General features: G+C 41.5%; 2 protein-coding genes across 3 annotated transcripts in view; one reads left to right on the top strand and one right to left on the bottom strand.

Annotated features, from left to right (window-relative positions):
- The first annotated feature begins 1666 nt into the window (after positions 1-1666).
- Positions 1667-12048, top strand: MED28 (mediator complex subunit 28). Its single transcript, XM_086406368.1, has 4 exons — positions 1667-1834; positions 4883-4949; positions 5672-5784; positions 7053-12048. The coding sequence occupies exons 1-4, from the start codon at positions 1676-1678 to the stop codon at positions 7248-7250; spliced, it is 537 nt and encodes a 178-aa protein (XP_086262494.1). The 5' UTR covers positions 1667-1675; the 3' UTR covers positions 7251-12048.
- A 428-nt stretch (positions 12049-12476) lies between these two features.
- Positions 12477-16057, bottom strand: part of FAM184B (family with sequence similarity 184 member B) — a 119474-nt gene continuing 115893 nt past the window's right edge. For both annotated transcript variants that reach the window (XM_086406363.1, XM_086406364.1), the window contains 2 exons: positions 15625-15824; positions 12477-13624 (listed from right to left, as the gene is read on the bottom strand). In XM_086406363.1, coding sequence (XP_086262489.1) covers positions 13531-13624; positions 15625-15824 — 294 coding nt within the window. In that variant the 3' untranslated portion in view covers positions 12477-13530. The remainder of the gene's footprint in view (positions 13625-15624; positions 15825-16057) is intronic.

Below are 16057 nucleotides of genomic sequence, written 5' to 3'. Positions count from 1 at the left end.
TAGATTTCTTCTATGTGATTCAGAAGACCAAGTTGGGATTTGATAGAAGCCTGTCAAAGGCTTTTTATAAATAAAAGAATATAAATTAAAAAATAGAATTTTTGTTAATACAACTTTTTATAAATTAAAAAAAAAAAAAAAAAAAGAACTCTTGTTGTTCACTAGTGTGTGGGATACAAACAGAATGACCATATTCCTGGATTCCTGTGCTTACCTAATCCGGCTGAGATGAAATTTAGTTCTCATTGCTGGTGCATCTGGCTACCAAATATTCAGAAAACCTTGGCAGATCCACAAAACTTCAGAGACAGGTGATGTAATCTGCATCTGAATCACTAAGGACAAGGCATGGCTTGCAGATAGGTGTGGCTTCAGAAAGCAGCAAATCCAAGAGAGAAGTGGTTTAGAACACAATAGTGTTAAAAGATAGCCGAAGTTAAGAAATCTAGACTTCAAGTAGCCCTAATGGCCATTGGAAACCCAAGAGTAAAATGCAAAATGTTTCCATTCTATTTTTGGTTTTATAAAATGGTTACATTTTAAGTTAGAACATTAGTTATCATATAATAGGCTTATTTTTACACCAATATATATTTTTAAAGTCTCCGTTTTAATGCTTACCTTTTAATAGGTAAATATTGACCAATATACCTCATGTAAACAAAAACATCTGGAGTCCTCAAAAATGTTTTAGGATTGTGCCTTGCTATGCCAAGCTGCTTTAGTCTTGTCCGACTCTTTGTCACCCCATGGGCTGTAGCCCGCCAGGCGTGTCTATCCATGGGGATTCTCCAGGCAAGAATACTGGAGTGGGTTGCCATGCTCCAGGGAGTCATCCCCTTACTGAGCTTTAGTTTCCTTCTTGACAATTATCTCTACATGATATCACTCTATATATGTACATGCTTATCCGTCTCTCTCCCACAAAGCAACGGTAAAGTCTCCGAAAGCAGAAAGTTGGGGTGATTACTGTAACCCCCAGATCATTAAATAGAACCTGATTCACAGATGACTCAACAAATGAACTGGATAACCATAAAGTTAAATATAGTGAAAAAGTATTTAGCTTCTGAAAAGATGAATAAGCAAATGTTTTAAAAAAAACTAGCATAGTGACTTTATTTAATGTAACCATAAATATCTAAAGCAAATAGCGCCCAGCACATAGACAGGGGGGTCTCAACAATGTTAAGTCGTTTTGTTACCTGTATCTCCCCAGAAGGAATTCAGGGGATATTTTTCCAGTTTATTCCCCCTACATCCCCAGTGACTGGATTAGTAAGTGGCACACAGTGAAACTCTCAATAAATGTCTGCGGGATGAATGCGCACCTCCCTTCTACCAATGGGTAAAACTGAGCCCAGAGAAAGCGCCAGGGCCAAAGCAATTTCAGGAGTTGAGAGCGAAGGCGGGACTGGTACAGGAATACCTGACTCCGCAGGAGGACGCGCTCCGCTGTACTTACTGATTCTCCTCTCCACACAACTATGTTAAATCCTACCCTTCAATTCTCAAGGTTAAAGTAAAAGCCAGGCTGCCTGTGAGGCTGGAAACAAAGCACCAAACGAACGGTTTCCCGGGCATCCAACAGACGCCAACACGCCCAGACACTGTCGCATGACCACTTACGTCACGTGACCAGCGGAACACAGCTCCAGGCACCGCCATTTTAAAAATGGCGGCTCCACTGGGCGGCATGTTCTCTGGACAGCCACCCGGACCTCCACAACCTCCGCCTGGGCTCTTGGGACAGGCTTCGCTTCTTCAGGCCACGCCAGGCGTTCCGAGAACTTCTAACAGTACCTTGGTGGACGAGTTGGAGTCATCTTTCGAGGTAAGATGAGACGTGGGCGTTTGTGTTCCCAGCCTCCCCGCCCCCGAAAGGCATGCTGCGCGTGCGCAGGTTATCTGTTTCAGCGATATCTCCACCCGCTTACAAATAAGGAAACCGGGTTCAGAGAGCGTAGGTCACTTGCTTTAGTCCGGCCACATCGAGTCGTGGCCGGAATTCTCTGGTAGGCTGCCTGGAGAATCCCATGGACAGAGGAACCTGGCAGGCTACGTGTCCATAGGGTCGCACAGAGTCGGACAGTACTGAAGCGACTTAGCACGCAAGCTCAGGCTGGCGAATATGCGTCATCTTGACGTTTCTGGAGGCACGAAGACTGGAAGTTTGTCTGTACCCAATCGGGGGACACTTCTTGGTTCTCAATAGGTTCTTCCTGTCTCACTCCATCCTTGGTCCCGTCCTTGAGTATCCTTTCCTGAGTTCCTGCGTGTTACGTGCTCATCCTCTCTAGACTGCAGTGTCCATCATTATGTCCTGTGTCCTTTACATTGGGCTCCACCCTTAAAGGGTCCTGACATAGTGGGTCTCTTCGAGCTGATATGGAGTTATTTAAAAGTTACAGTAGGGGAGGTTGGTACTAAGGACTGAGGGAGGAGGAGGAAAGCTGGGGGGTAAAGAGAGAGAGGCAGAGGTGACCCAGACTTTGAGTTTTGCTGAAACTCATGTTCACTTTGGTTGCATATGGCAAGTTTTAAGTCAGAATAGTAATAGACGGTGTGTCATCCAAATATTGCCCCAAATGGTAATTATATAAATATGTAATGTTTCCTCCCTCCCACATCCATATACAACTACAACTTGGATATAGTTGGGGTCATCAGTGCCTCACCAGCCTGGGAGATTTTTCTCTTTCTTTTTTTAAATTGAAGTATAATCAACATATGCTAGTTTCAGATGTACAACACAATTGGATATTTGTATGTATTACAGTGATCACCACAGTAAGTCTAGTTAATATCTGTCACCATACATAGTTACAAAATTTTTTTTTTAATTACTCTGTACATCCCATACCCATGATTTGTTTATCTATTTTTAAAGATTTATTTGTTCGTTTATGACTTCACAGGGTCTCCTCAGGTCTTCATTGCTTCGCACAGCCTTTTCCAGTTGTGGGGAGCAGGGGCTGCTCTCTAGTTGGGGTGTGCAAACTTCTCATTGCTGTGGTTTCTCTTACTGTGGAGCACCGGTTCTAGGCCTGCGTGCTTGAGTAGATGGGGTGCATGGGCTCAGTAGTTGTGGCGCACAGGCTTAGGTGTCCCATGGCACTTGGGACCTTCCCAGACCAGAGCTCAGACCCATGTCCCCCAGATTGGCAGGTGAATTCTTTACCACTGAGCCAGGAGGGAAATCCCCATGACTTAAATTTATAACTGGAAGTTCCTGCCTTTTAGCTTTCACCCATTTCACTTATCTCATCACCTGTCTCTGGCAACCACCAATCTGTTCTGTATATCTATGAGCTTGGTTTTATTGGTGGTGGTGGTGGTGGTGGTGGTGGTGGTGTTTTTACGGTCCATATATAAGTGAGATCATACAGTATTTGTTTTTCTCCAGCTGACTTACACCCTCGAGGTCCATCCATGTCACAAATGGCAAGATTGGGTCCTTTTTTATGACTGAATGATATTTCAGTGTGTATGCCATAACTTCTTTGCTCATTCATCCATTGATGGACACTTGGGTCGTTTCTATATGTCTCGGCTATTGTGAATAAATACTGCAATGAACATGGGATACAGATACCTTTTTAAGTTAGTGTTTTTATTTTCATCAGCTAAATATTCGTATGTGTATTATGTTTTATTTATCTATTTATTTATTTGTATTTTTTAAAAGGGACAGAGGAAACTAAAATTCCTGAGATGAGTTTTCCTCCCGTCCTCTCTGGTGGCTTTGCTGACTCTGAAGGAGCAGCCCCAGCTTTCTTTGCCAGCTTGTGACTGGCTGGCTTCCTGGATGAGATGTTTTCCAGTAGCCACACGTTTCACAAAGCAGGTGCATGCCTGCTACATCCCAAATCCAGTAGGGGTCACCTTTCAAAGTAATACACAGAATGGGCAGTCTGTTTTTCCAATTTCTTGATTGTTAGAGGATTTTCCCTGGAGAAATCCTTTGATTTTTCTGAAGGGTAACTGCAGGCAGGGGAGAGGCTCTCACATTTGGTTGATGGCCTAAATTTGAACCTAGACTTGCCTGCCTCACACCTGTACCTAGTGTAATATGCTTACTAGCAAACTAGGTCCGTGCTTTCCTGAGGTTTGAGATTTCTCTTCCTCAGCCCCCTATCCCCACCCCAGCTCCCATCTGGTTCTCTTTTTGGCCTTTCTGTACTGTGATGGCCCTTTGTCCATTTCCTGACAGTTACCCTTCCACAGAACTCCTGTGCGCCTAGATCCATGTTTCTTTACTGGGACTTGTTTGTTCATATAACACCACTTTCTCTTAGGCTGTCCAGTCAGTCAGTAACATGTATTTATTGAGCATCCACATTGTGCCAAACAGTAAGACAGGCAAAATTCCCAGCTGCTAGTGAGGCACAGCTAATAATGAACTGAGAGAATGGCACAATATCAGTTAACCAAGTTAAAAACAATAAAGCAGGGCTTGAGGTTGGAGAATGAGCAGGAGGGACACCATTTTGAAAGAGTAGACAGGGATAGCCTCTGAGGAGGTGACAATTGATGTGATTCCTGGATGTGTGATGATACGTGTCATGTAAGCATCAGAGGGACGGGCTACAAATGGGACTGGAGTAGGGATCCAGACCTTTGTGTGGAATGAGATAGCCTGGAAAGGAGCAGCAGTGGGAGAGAGACCAGATAGGGGTGCCTGCAAATACCGGCTTCCTCTGTGGGCCCGATCTCAGTTTACCAAGTTTCTTCATTGATACAGTGTCTTGTCATTTGGTATGCAAACCCAGAAGCTGTCAACTAATTGAAGGGCATCAGGAGAAGTTATTTCTTACTCTAGAGTAAGATTCTTGATGTGTGAATGACATTTTTTTTCTTTTGTGATATATTGATCACACAGGCTTGCTTTGCTTCTCTGGTGAGTCAAGATTATGTCAATGGTACAGATCAGGAAGAAATTCGAACTGGTAAGAATTCCCTCATTGCTGATTTTACATTTGGTATGTTTCAATCCTGCTGTATCCTGAGAGAACTTTTCCAGGAATAAGATTTGTGTAGTCAGTCTATATACTGCTGATTTTTGTTCATGTCACTCATAATGAACCACTTAAAATGAATGAGCTTTTCATGTTGATACCAAGACAGAGAAGGCCAATAGTGTGTACTGCTTTTAAAGAACTGAGTTTTGTGCTTCCCCCTCCTCGTCCCAAGTTCTGTCCCCAGAGAGGTACTTTTGATGTCTTTGTACTGTGTTTTAAATGTTTAATTTCAACTGGAAATCGTGATGTTAACACATTACTGACCAGAGGGTTTTCACAGAAATGAATGTGTGTGGCTGGTGTTTTGTTATGTAAGCGAAGACTGAAACATCTCTGGTCAATAACATTTGGGTAACGAAAGACATTTATATGTCCCTGGTCAGTGGGTTGTTAATTGCCGGATCTCTGCATTGTCTTTCTTTGGAAGAACTTTGTACTGTTGGTAGGTAGGTCTCTTATTCACTTGATAAATGCACGGATTATCTGCTATTTAATGTTGGTTACATAGGAGGTTGGTGGTCAATATTATTGCTGTGAGCAAGATTAGAACCCCTGATCCCATCTGATATTCTGACTGTTCATTTATGAGAGAGATATGTGTGTCTAGTGTTTTTCTTAATTTAATATTTTGGTCTTTTTTTTTTTTTAAGGTGTTGACCAGTGTATCCAGAAATTCCTGGATATTGCAAGACAGACAGAATGTTTTTTCCTACAAAAAAGATTGCAGTTATCTGTCCAGAAACCAGAGCAAGTTATCAAAGAGGTATAAGCTCAGCTTTCTTCCCAAGTTTAAGGAAGAACAAATGTTGTCAAAATTCCATTTACACTTAAACTGAGGTGCTCCATTTGCCAACTAGTTACAGTGGGGCTTCATAGCTTGAGTGTAAAATGTTGGTTGTCAGTGTTCATGACAACCTGGACCTTAGGGGTGGGGGTGGAAAGCAGGGCTTCAAACAGAACAGCCTTTACTTGTTTCATACATTAGTTTCTGTGGAAGATTTTTCTTTAAAAAAAACAGTTCTACTGCTTGAAAATGTTGAGAAGCCATTAATGTAGATGATAAGCTCATGTTGGACAGAAACTAGTCTGTGTCCCTGGTGCCTTATATACAGGAAGGATTCTAGGCAATTTTGTTAAAGGAATCAAAAAGTCAGTGTTCGTTCCAGGCTCCTTGAAACTCAAGACTTCATTTATCTCAGTTGTTTGAAACCAGAATCTTGGAAATATATTGAGGTTGTCATTAATGGCATTTTGTGGGTTGGGCCAGGGTCTGCTCCCTGCAGTGTGGAAGAGAAGAATCTTCTTGCCCCAAACAGCAATTCCTTCAATGGAAAAAACTAAATTAGAATCATTATTTTCTAATAATTTTTAAAGTAACTTCTCCCACAAGCTGAGCAATCAGTCAAAATGTTTTTATTCTTTGATACCAGCTATTAAGAAGGTGAATGGTAAGAAGATGATATTCCTGTAATTCACCATATGAAATCATTTCCTGATTTGAATACCTGAGTGATACGTATGTTCAAGGCCAGGTCTTAATACAGAATTTTAATACTGTTATTCATTAAAAAAAACTCTTAAAAATTAGGGTTTACTACTTCATAATCTGAAATGATAGAATGGTAGCTGTGAATTCTTTTAAAACAGTTAATATGTGTTTCAGATCCTCAAGTGTTTAGATTCTTCTCACAGTAGGCTTTGGATATAGAAATGTTGGGTGCCCAGAGGCCAGGATAAAAAAGAGACTGATTTTTTTTTTGGCTGCCCTTTGGTACTTTGGAATTTTGTGACTTGTTGTATTACTTATTAAAAGAACATGAATTAGAAGTAACTCAGTGTTAAGCAGGCATCTTTCGTGGAAAGAGTTGCTTTGGGTTATTCAATTATGCAGCTAAGCAGAGTAATCGGCCTAGTATGGCTTAGTTGATTCTGTTTTGAATTTACTTCTTAGCGCTGTTAACTAATCAGGAATTACATTCATTTTTCATGAGTTTGCTCTGACTTTATTGCTTTGATTGCTTTCATTTGTAGGATGTCTCAGAACTAAGGAATGAATTACAGCGAAAGGATGCTCTGGTCCAGAAGCACTTGACAAAACTAAGACATTGGCAGCAGGTGCTGGAGGACATCAACATGCAGCACAAAAAGCCAGCCGACATCCCCCAGGGCTCCCTGGCCTACCTTGAGCAGGCGTCTGCAAATATCCCTGCACCAATGAAGCAAACCTGAGGAAAGGCACCCGAACACTAGCTGGTGCCGGAGTCAGCCCAAACACTATTTCACTAAACATCTCTTCTTGTAGACTTGACATTTTGGGAGAACTCTTTGCCAGAGAATGAGATGATTTTTGTTTTGTGCTCTCACCTAAAATTTTCCCCCTATTTTTGTAAGTGTTATTTCTTGAGTACTTTATAAAATGCTTATTGCTGTGGTAAACCAAGTATATTGTCTTTAGCAAAGTTTAAGACTGTTAGTGTGATGCTATTTACAGATTTCTTTTATGTTGTTTTTTTTTAATGCTTGCTTTTATATTGTTTTTATTTTTGTATGACTCAATCTCTCTGTATTTCCAGTTTTAGATTAGTTTGTATGATATGATCTGAGCGCATATCAGATGATGAGGATTTTGGTTGTAGGCTTTTGTGATAATTTACTGTTCAATGGCAGTATATAAAAATATGCAACTTTTCTGTTTTTCAAGACTTTGAACTACCTCAAGAAGAGGAGTCTAATGCACAGTGTAAAACTTCCAGAGCCTCACAGTGAGAATATTTTATAAATAGATCAGAAGAGGAAGAGGATTATAATATCGTAGCTTAGTGTAGTGACTGTTACTGTACTGCAGTAACCTAATGCTTTAGAAATCCGGTAGTATCCTTAAATTAATGTTGACTTTTATTTGGGGTAAGTTTATCTTTTGTGTAGTGTTTATTTACCTTTGGGGTGCAGTGGTGGGAGCAGTGATAATGCCAGTGATGTTCACTTCTGCAATAATGAATCAGTTTAACACAGTGGACCCTGCTCTCAACAGAGGCATTGGTGAATATGAACTTGCTGTGATCATCTCTTGAGTTTTAAGTTTTGTGTGTTCTGCTCTTTTGGAGCAGATTTTTTTATTAACAAAGGTTCTTGCTAATGGTGTTGATTCCAAAGGACTAGGACCTTGAAGTGGGAGGTGGGCTGCAGGGTGCATAGGAGACTCGGTGTTGGGAAGATACCTAACCCTCTGTTGGCCACAAAGGCCGTCTCAGTTTCTCTGTTGAACTGTTGTTGAGAAATACAAACCAGCATTGTGCCCTGTCTCCTTAGATAAGGCTTTCCTTTCTTTGTTGTTTACAGTCCCTCATTAGATTACACCCCATCACCCACAACCCGTGCAGCACTGTCTTCTGAACAGGCAGTACTTCTGTGACTCAGTGTCTTGGCTGACTTTGTTTTCTCTGGTCTTGAAGGCCCCGCCCCACCCACCTTGACATCCACTCAAGTTTCCGTCTGGCCTGGATGCCACCTGGTCTCCACAGCCTCTGAAGGCCCTCCATCACATCCCCAGGACACAGGACCTCTTGTTTCTTCTGCCAGCGTTGCTTGGTTCTCCCTCTGGGGTTAGTGATCTGTCTCTTTGTTCTCATGAAAAGTAGGCATTATTCCCCTCTGAATACAGAGGGACCATGTGTTATTTTTTATACGTAGTACTTGTTTTCCTGTGCTTTCGTGTATGGTACATAGCCTGAGGCCAATGAATTCCTTCAGTCGGAGTGTATAGGTAAAGCTTTTAAAAGTTGTTTTTAATCACATTATCTGATTTCAAGGTTGTTAACCTGATCACCTTATGCCAGTCAGAAACTCTGATTGGCAGCTTTAGATTTCTTGATTAAAAACCTAACCGATAACATTTTAGACATTCTTTCAGTAATGAAGAGGTTCTTAGTGAAAAGTTCAGAAACTGTTCTATTTGGTGCTTACTAAAAATATTTTGAATTAATGTGTGTACCAGTTATTACGATTTCTTTACTAAATTCAAAAAGTTTTCTGTCAATAACATTTCACTAAATATCTTTTTCATTTTTCGTGATGTATTTTGCTGGTCACCTAACACAGAATACCCTCTAGGATGCCGCCTCCTTCGAGCAGAAAATAATGAGGTATCAGCTGGGATTTCTCTCACCTTCTCTCAAGGGATGACAGACCCACCCACATTTTGAGGGCATCTTTATTCCCTTCCTGTTCTATCTGCTGAAGCATTTACACTGTGTAAGACAAGGCTTTCCTCAAGTGATGTGAGGCCAGGCCAGTTGCCTTCTGCTGGATTTAACCCGTTAGGGGCTCTGGTCTGCAGGTCACTCCCTGCAGCTCAGTGTTCTTGGTCTCCCATCTTCAGCATTCCCTTCGTGATACTTGAGCACCACCCGGTTGCCTGGCCCCTCATTCGGTCTCCAGCTCCTCCACATACTCTCACCTGCTTCACTTTGACACTTGGTCATCTTTTTTTGAACTCATTCTCTTTAACACATCTTAACTTTTCTCTTTCCTCTTCTGCCCAGCCTATAAATGTCGACATTCCTAAGGGTTTGGTCACGGGCCTCTGGAGGCCACGAAGGAGCCCTGCTCAGTTTTCTCAAAGGCCTTGCTCTTCCCGGATATGACAGGCGTGGTAGGGTAGTGGAGCCACGTTATTTCTGCCCAACACAGACTTCTTTAATGGGCAGTCAGTCCTTGCTCTGAAGCTCCTCAGCCTGACCAAGGCTTTTTCTCCTAACTCTCCTGCTATCTAAGCTTCTTGCCCAAATCTTCTTGGCTCTCTCTACAGTTGTCAACTCTGTATCAAAATATGAAGCCTTTTCCTGCCTCCTGCCTCCTCCCCTTAATTCAACACAGGTGTTTCTCCTGAGACACGGGGAGACTTGGCCCTGACATCAGACACTGATTCAGCACTGCTGGGCTGTGTTATTCTCCTGTGAGACAGAAGCAGTCTAAGGGAACCAGCCTCCTAGACAAAGCTGTTCTGAGACCATGTTAGAGTAAAACAAACCACTTCACAACTCTGTATAAGCACAGGAAAAAAGAAGGGTCACACTGCCACCCCTCAAATACCAAACATTGTCCTGGCTTAAAAAAAAAGTGACTGCAACTTTATTTTTTAACCATTTGCAGCCATTTATCTCTAGTCGGCCTTCACTGTTGTTGTTCAGTGGCTAAGTCATGTCCAACTCTTTGCGACCCCATGGACTGCAGCATACCAGGCTTGCTTGTTCTTCACTATCTCCTGGAGTTTGCTCAAACTCCTGTCCATTGAGTTGATGATGCCATCCAACCATCTCATCCTCTGTCATCCCTTTCTCTTCCTGCCTTCACTCTTTCCCAGCATCAGGGTCTTTTCCAATGAGTCAGATATTCACATTAGGTGGCCAAAGTATTGGAGTTTCAACTTCAGCATCAGTCCTTCCAATGAATAATCAGGGTTGATTTCCTTTAGGATTGATTGGTTTGATCTCCTTGCTGTCGAGGAGACTCTCAAAAGTCTTCTCCAGCACCAAACTTTGAAAGCATCAATTCTTTAGCACACAGCTCTCTTTATGGTCCAGCTCTCACATCTGTATATGACTACTGGAGTAAGATAAGATCCAGTCATAGAGTTTCCTCTGCTTTCTGACAGCGTCCAATTTGGAATGAAGCCCTGCTCTTTTAGAATCTCCTTGAAATTATCCAGTGCCAAAATCTTACAATAGGATCTTTCTGAAACACTTTCTGAGAAGCCCCATGATTCTTCATGATAGACATTCTTCCTCTGTTCCAACAAATAAAAAACCCAACTCATTCAACTATAGCTAGGTTTCTGGTGGTCTTTGCTCCTCCAACTGTCTCAGTGTATGCCTCCTGGAGGGCCTGACTGACATGCTGCTGTGAGCACAGTCTGAGAGAATCGACAGCGGGGGAGGTTGGAGACTGGCTCACTCACTGTCCAACTGGCAGGAAGATCCATCTTGAGTGGGATGTGAGTTCCAGTTACCAGCACAAGAGGGTGGCCTCATTGAGGATTTTACCAGTGCTTCCCTGGGCAAGTTTCCCAGTGGAAGGGAACTTTTGTCAATGCACAGATTCAATGTTGCATATAAGAACGGTGGAATTGGCTGGTTAACACTCCACTGTCTCGACTCAGCAAAGGGACAATGACAGAATAACTATTTAATACTCAAAGGCCTCTATGAGTTCCTGGAGCATCTTTGGTTTTCCCCTGCAGGGGGAGAACAGACAGCTGAGGAGCTAGTTGGAGGCAGCAGATCAAAACCAGCGTTGCACCTTGGGGATGATGGTGGAGATTAGTGCTCTTCTTAGAAACCTGAAGGATGCTAGGAAACTGGTCCCAATCATAGCTCTGTTTACTTTTCCAGACTTGCCCTTGCAGAATCCAGGCAGAGGCTGGAGACCGAGTATGTAGCAAGTAGCCTCAGTTGCACCTGCTGTTGCACTGATACTGGAGCACTAAGGGCTCAGGTGTGCAGTGTGCAGCTGCTGGTTGCACAGCTTCACTCTTCTCTCCCCCAGCTAAGAAGCAGTTGGCAACTGGGAAATGTTCCTTTCCAGGTTTGTTCCAGGAATACATTAATTCCTCCTCTCTGTTATAATATAGCCTAAAGAGATACCCTGTTTTTCCTCCTACGTCAATTCTGAATCAGTTCATTTCTCATGTCTGCTGTTAACCTCCAAGTCATCCCCATTATCTCTAATATTATCTATCAATATTATCTAGGGTACAGAGAGGTAGAATTTCATTCCCTGCTGGTGAAGGTGTAAATTGCTAGAAATTTTTGGTAATTTGGTAGTATTACACAAAAAGCCTAGGCATATCCTTTGATGCTTTATTTCAATACTCAAGGAATATATCCTAAAGAAAAAATGATAGATGCATGCCAAGATGTACTTAGCAAAGATAATTATTTGTGTATAATCTTACAATTTAGCATGATCTTTTAGTCACATGCAACGAGTTAAAACTGATGTGGGGACTCAATAAAATTCTCTCTCTGTAGCATGTGTTATGCTGAATTAAATAGCCTCCTTTGTTAGTCATCATGGGAAAATATTTCAACAAAAATAGAACTACCTGTATGTACTCTTTTTAAAACACAAAACACTATTCTATAATGTTCACTTTAAGCATGAAATAAAACTAAAAAATACTTGATACTGAAAAGTAACAGGACATGTTACACGGACAGAAACAAGTATTTGCATTTAAAAAAAGTATGTTATTGGGCTACATGTTTTAATTAGGTAGTAAATTTACTTTCAAATTGTGAATCTGAGTTGTAATTGCATTTCTCTCAAAATGACCCAAGTGCATGAGCAGCTACATTTTATTGGAGATGATCTGACTGAGGTTAATGTGAACTCCCTGTTTCCAAGTTCAGCCTTTGTATAATTTCACCTCTGAAAAATCAATACAAGTCACAACCATTTTTATTGCCCAGTTTAAAGTTTTATTCAAAGAGCAAAGATTTGACAGTGCATGGAATAGACAACTGTTTATAGGCCACCTGCTGGGCCAGCACCAAAGGATTGAGGATATATTTTTCCCACTGAAAGTTGTATTGAGTTTGTTAAATTGCAGTGTTCCATCAGAGGATCAGACAACTCAGCATGGACTGACAGCAAGGTCAGCACTGAACGGCCATTCCCAGTTCCCTTTAATCTACTGAGCATCCATGCGATGGGGAAACAACACACCACGAGGCAAGACTATAGGTTCAGTAGGTCTTTGACTTCAAAGAACAGATAATCTAGAAACTGTCACAATCCAGCTGATGCCACAGTCGTTGAGGTTGAGATGTATGACAGGGTCAGGCTCCGTTATTCACAGAAAAATCCTGGCAAAGCTTAATTACAATTCATGATTAGAATTATTACCCATATTTTGTTTAAACCTCAAAAAGCCCCTTTGAGGTAGGTGTTACACCCTCTGTAATCTTCATATCCTGGACCTAGGAAGTCAAAATATTTGATCCAACCATGCCAAAGTCTGCTATAGTCCATTACTAGTAGTTTGGTTTGGTTTTTAAAAACTGGCTTTCCTGGTTATTCTGAGCTTTGTTTTATTCCCCTTCCTATTGAGGTTACGTGTGCATTTTGGAGTTATTTACATAGAAACACTTTAAAGTGAAGATCCTAGGAAAAATGAAACCACTTTCAAAGTAGACCATGGAAATCACAAAGTCTGATATTCCACAAGGTGGTGTGCAATCTTATGGACACTAGAAATACCATGTACAGGTCATCAGTAACATTAATGATATTTCCCTCTGGGTGCTTTCTGACAACACTGGCTTGTTTCATCTTATTATCACAATGAAACAGTATGAAATGTTAATGTAAGAATTTGTTTTAGCTATATATGTAAATCATATTACAAGCAAGTTATTTGGTTGGTTGGCTTTTTAGTTCATTCCTTCAGTCAGGTGTTTCAAAAGAAATGTTTTTCAAATATCCTCTTTATGCTATCCCAAGGATCAGTTTAGAAGGAAAAATATTTGGTAAACCATTCCTGGTGTGCTGAACCTTGCTTCTGTTGGACTTCTTTGGGTTGGGCTGTATCATCATCTTGTGTCCTAAAAACAAACAAGTTTTCTTAGATGGTTTTGAAAATTATTCAGTAAACAACTTAATATGCCATCATCTTTTCAGGGAAAGATAACTACCACTTTACTCTTAAAAAGATATAGAATGTGATGGGTTGATACTGGTAGCTAGAAACAAGTTGTGAAGGATGAAGATGAGGAGAGAGCATCTAATTCCATTGTGGAAACAATGCTCTCCATTATTTCACTTAAAATGAATGAGGCATATTTTGCAACATTTACTATTTAAAAGAAAAAATATATATATAGGCTGAGCTGGGTCTTGGTTGCTGATGGGGGCCTTCTTTAGTTGTGGCAAGCGGGGCTACTCTGTAGTTGCAGCGTGCGGGCTTCTCACTGCAGTGGCTTCTCTTGTGGTGCTCGGGCTTAGCTGCCTCATGGCATGTGGAATCTTCCCAGACCAGGAACCGAACCCGTGTCTCCTGCACTGGCAGGTGGGCTCAACCTCTGGCTCCCAGAGAAGTCCGAAACATTTACTATTTATTTCAGGCACAAATTAAATAATAAACCCCTTTCAAAAAAAAGTAAAAGAAGAAATGGTTAATGAATATAAAATTACACTTATGGCCTCTTCAAAAGTTACCTAATGTGCTCTGGCCTTTCAGTGAGGCTGTGAAATTAGTCTAATAAACTGAAAAAGAGAGATGATAAGTAAGTACAGTGTGTACCTATCTGAAAAGTCTCTATCTGTACTTGTGAAGCTTCTTATAAAACAGTGGGAACACAGCTTTAGAAAGGTGTGTGATAATGAGATGAACAGTGGCCAGGATCAGGCTGGCTCTGGCTCTGGCAGTTAATAGACCATGTGCTTGGGATTCTAGGCCTCAGTGTCCTCAGCTTCGAAACAAAGGGCTGGACTTGCTCAATGACTGGCAGGGGGTCCTTCCAGCTCCACATTCATTTTTGTTCATAGTCTTGGGCAGGCAGGGCCTTTGGAAAAGGAACATTTCAGAAGAGGCCTCTTCTGAAAAGCAAACTCAAGAGTCCATAATTCAAGATTTAGCTCTGAACAAAAATTGGGCAAGAAGGAAAATCAATAATAGGGGAAATCACACATTTCTGGAAGAGAAGCATGCTGTAAGGGTTTTTGGAAAACAAAGCAGTATCAGAGAGCACCATACGTGATCAACCAAACCCACAGATTAAGAATAAAATTACAAGATTATATAATGAATCTTGAGAAATAACCTTTTAATAATAGTGGGAAATTGCTGAATAGTTCTATGCCAGGTCTTGTGCTGAGCATGTTCTATGGATTAATTCCTTTAGTTTCACATGAATCTGAAGAGGTAAGTGGTATATTATCTTCATTTTAGAGGTGAGGAAACAGAGATGTCAAGTGAGCTGCCCAAAGCCACACAAGCTAAGAATGAGGAGGACCAGAATTTGAATCCAGACTCAAGGCCAGATGATGACAGCCCATTGTTTGTGTGAACCACTCTGAAGTCATTGGCTAAGTGATTCAGTGTCCCCTGTCTACTCATCCATGGAAAAGAAAAAAAAAAAAAAGGTTTTCTGGAATTTGTTATCAGGAATAGTATCTCTTCTAAAGAATGACCTATTTCCCTTCTCATAGATAATCTTTCTTTTTGGCTGAGTTGCAATTTGTCCAAGGCAAGGCTTGTTTTGTTATTCTTTGTATCAGCCCAAATGCTGGGTATTTAACAGGTGCCAGAAAGGAATTCTAATTTCCCTCTTGTCTACAGAAAAATGGAATAATAGCTTTGGCCCTCTGCGTGCATGCTGAGTCACTTCAGTAGTGTCTGACTCTTTGCAACCCATGTATCATAGTCTGCCAGCCTCCTCTGTCCATGGGATAATCCAGGCAAGAATGCTGGAGTGGGTTGCCATGCCCTTCTCCAGATCTTCCCAAACCCAGGGATCAACCCCACCTCTCTTACGTCTCCTGCATTGGCAGGAAGGTTCTTTGCCACTAGCACCACCTGGGAAGCCCAGCTCTGGCCCCCTACCTTGTGGCAGTTTGCACATCTAGAGATGGCGTGGGTTTGTAGGGCCGGCCACAGCTGGGACCTGGGTCCAAGCTGGGTGACTTAGTTATCGGAGGGGCATTGATCCTGGAGCTCAGGTCACCACTCAGAAAGTTCTTAGCATAGGAAGCGAGGTTTGGCACACTGACCACTCGGCTGGGCACTTCCTCCATCTTCTTTTTCTGTTGGTATTAAAAGAAAGGCCTGTTAGTGCCACCTAAAAGAAGCATTATTGTAAAAGTAGGTAAGCCTGCCATGCCAGAATTATGTGAGCCAGAGACAATACTTTTATTTATATATTGCATGTTGTTGTGCTTTAAAAAAGGCTCACAATCTCTATCCAAAACTTCTGGCAGCAAATGTATGTTTTCATTTAAAGTTTTTAGATTTTAAAAGGCACCCTCAGCAGAAGCTG

This window comes from Bos grunniens, chromosome 6 (genome assembly GCF_055505025.1).
Source record: "Bos grunniens cultivar Pamir isolate PY7600 chromosome 6, Bosgru_T2T1.0, whole genome shotgun sequence".
Lineage (NCBI taxonomy): Eukaryota > Metazoa > Chordata > Mammalia > Artiodactyla > Bovidae > Bos > Bos grunniens.
The sequence above is the reverse complement of the archived record's forward strand: the minus strand, read 5'-3'. Positions and strand labels throughout refer to the sequence as shown.

Coding starts and splice junctions, on each gene's coding strand:
- MED28 (XM_086406368.1), top strand. CDS start 1,676: ATGGCGGCTCCACTGGGCGGCATGTTCTCTGGACAGCCACCCGGACCT. Junction 1,835..4,882: donor AGTTGGAGTCATCTTTCGAG/GTAAGATGAGAC, acceptor TTGATCACACAG/GCTTGCTTTGCTTCTCTGGT. Junction 4,950..5,671: donor TCAGGAAGAAATTCGAACTG/GTAAGAATTCCC, acceptor TTTTTTTTTAAG/GTGTTGACCAGTGTATCCAG.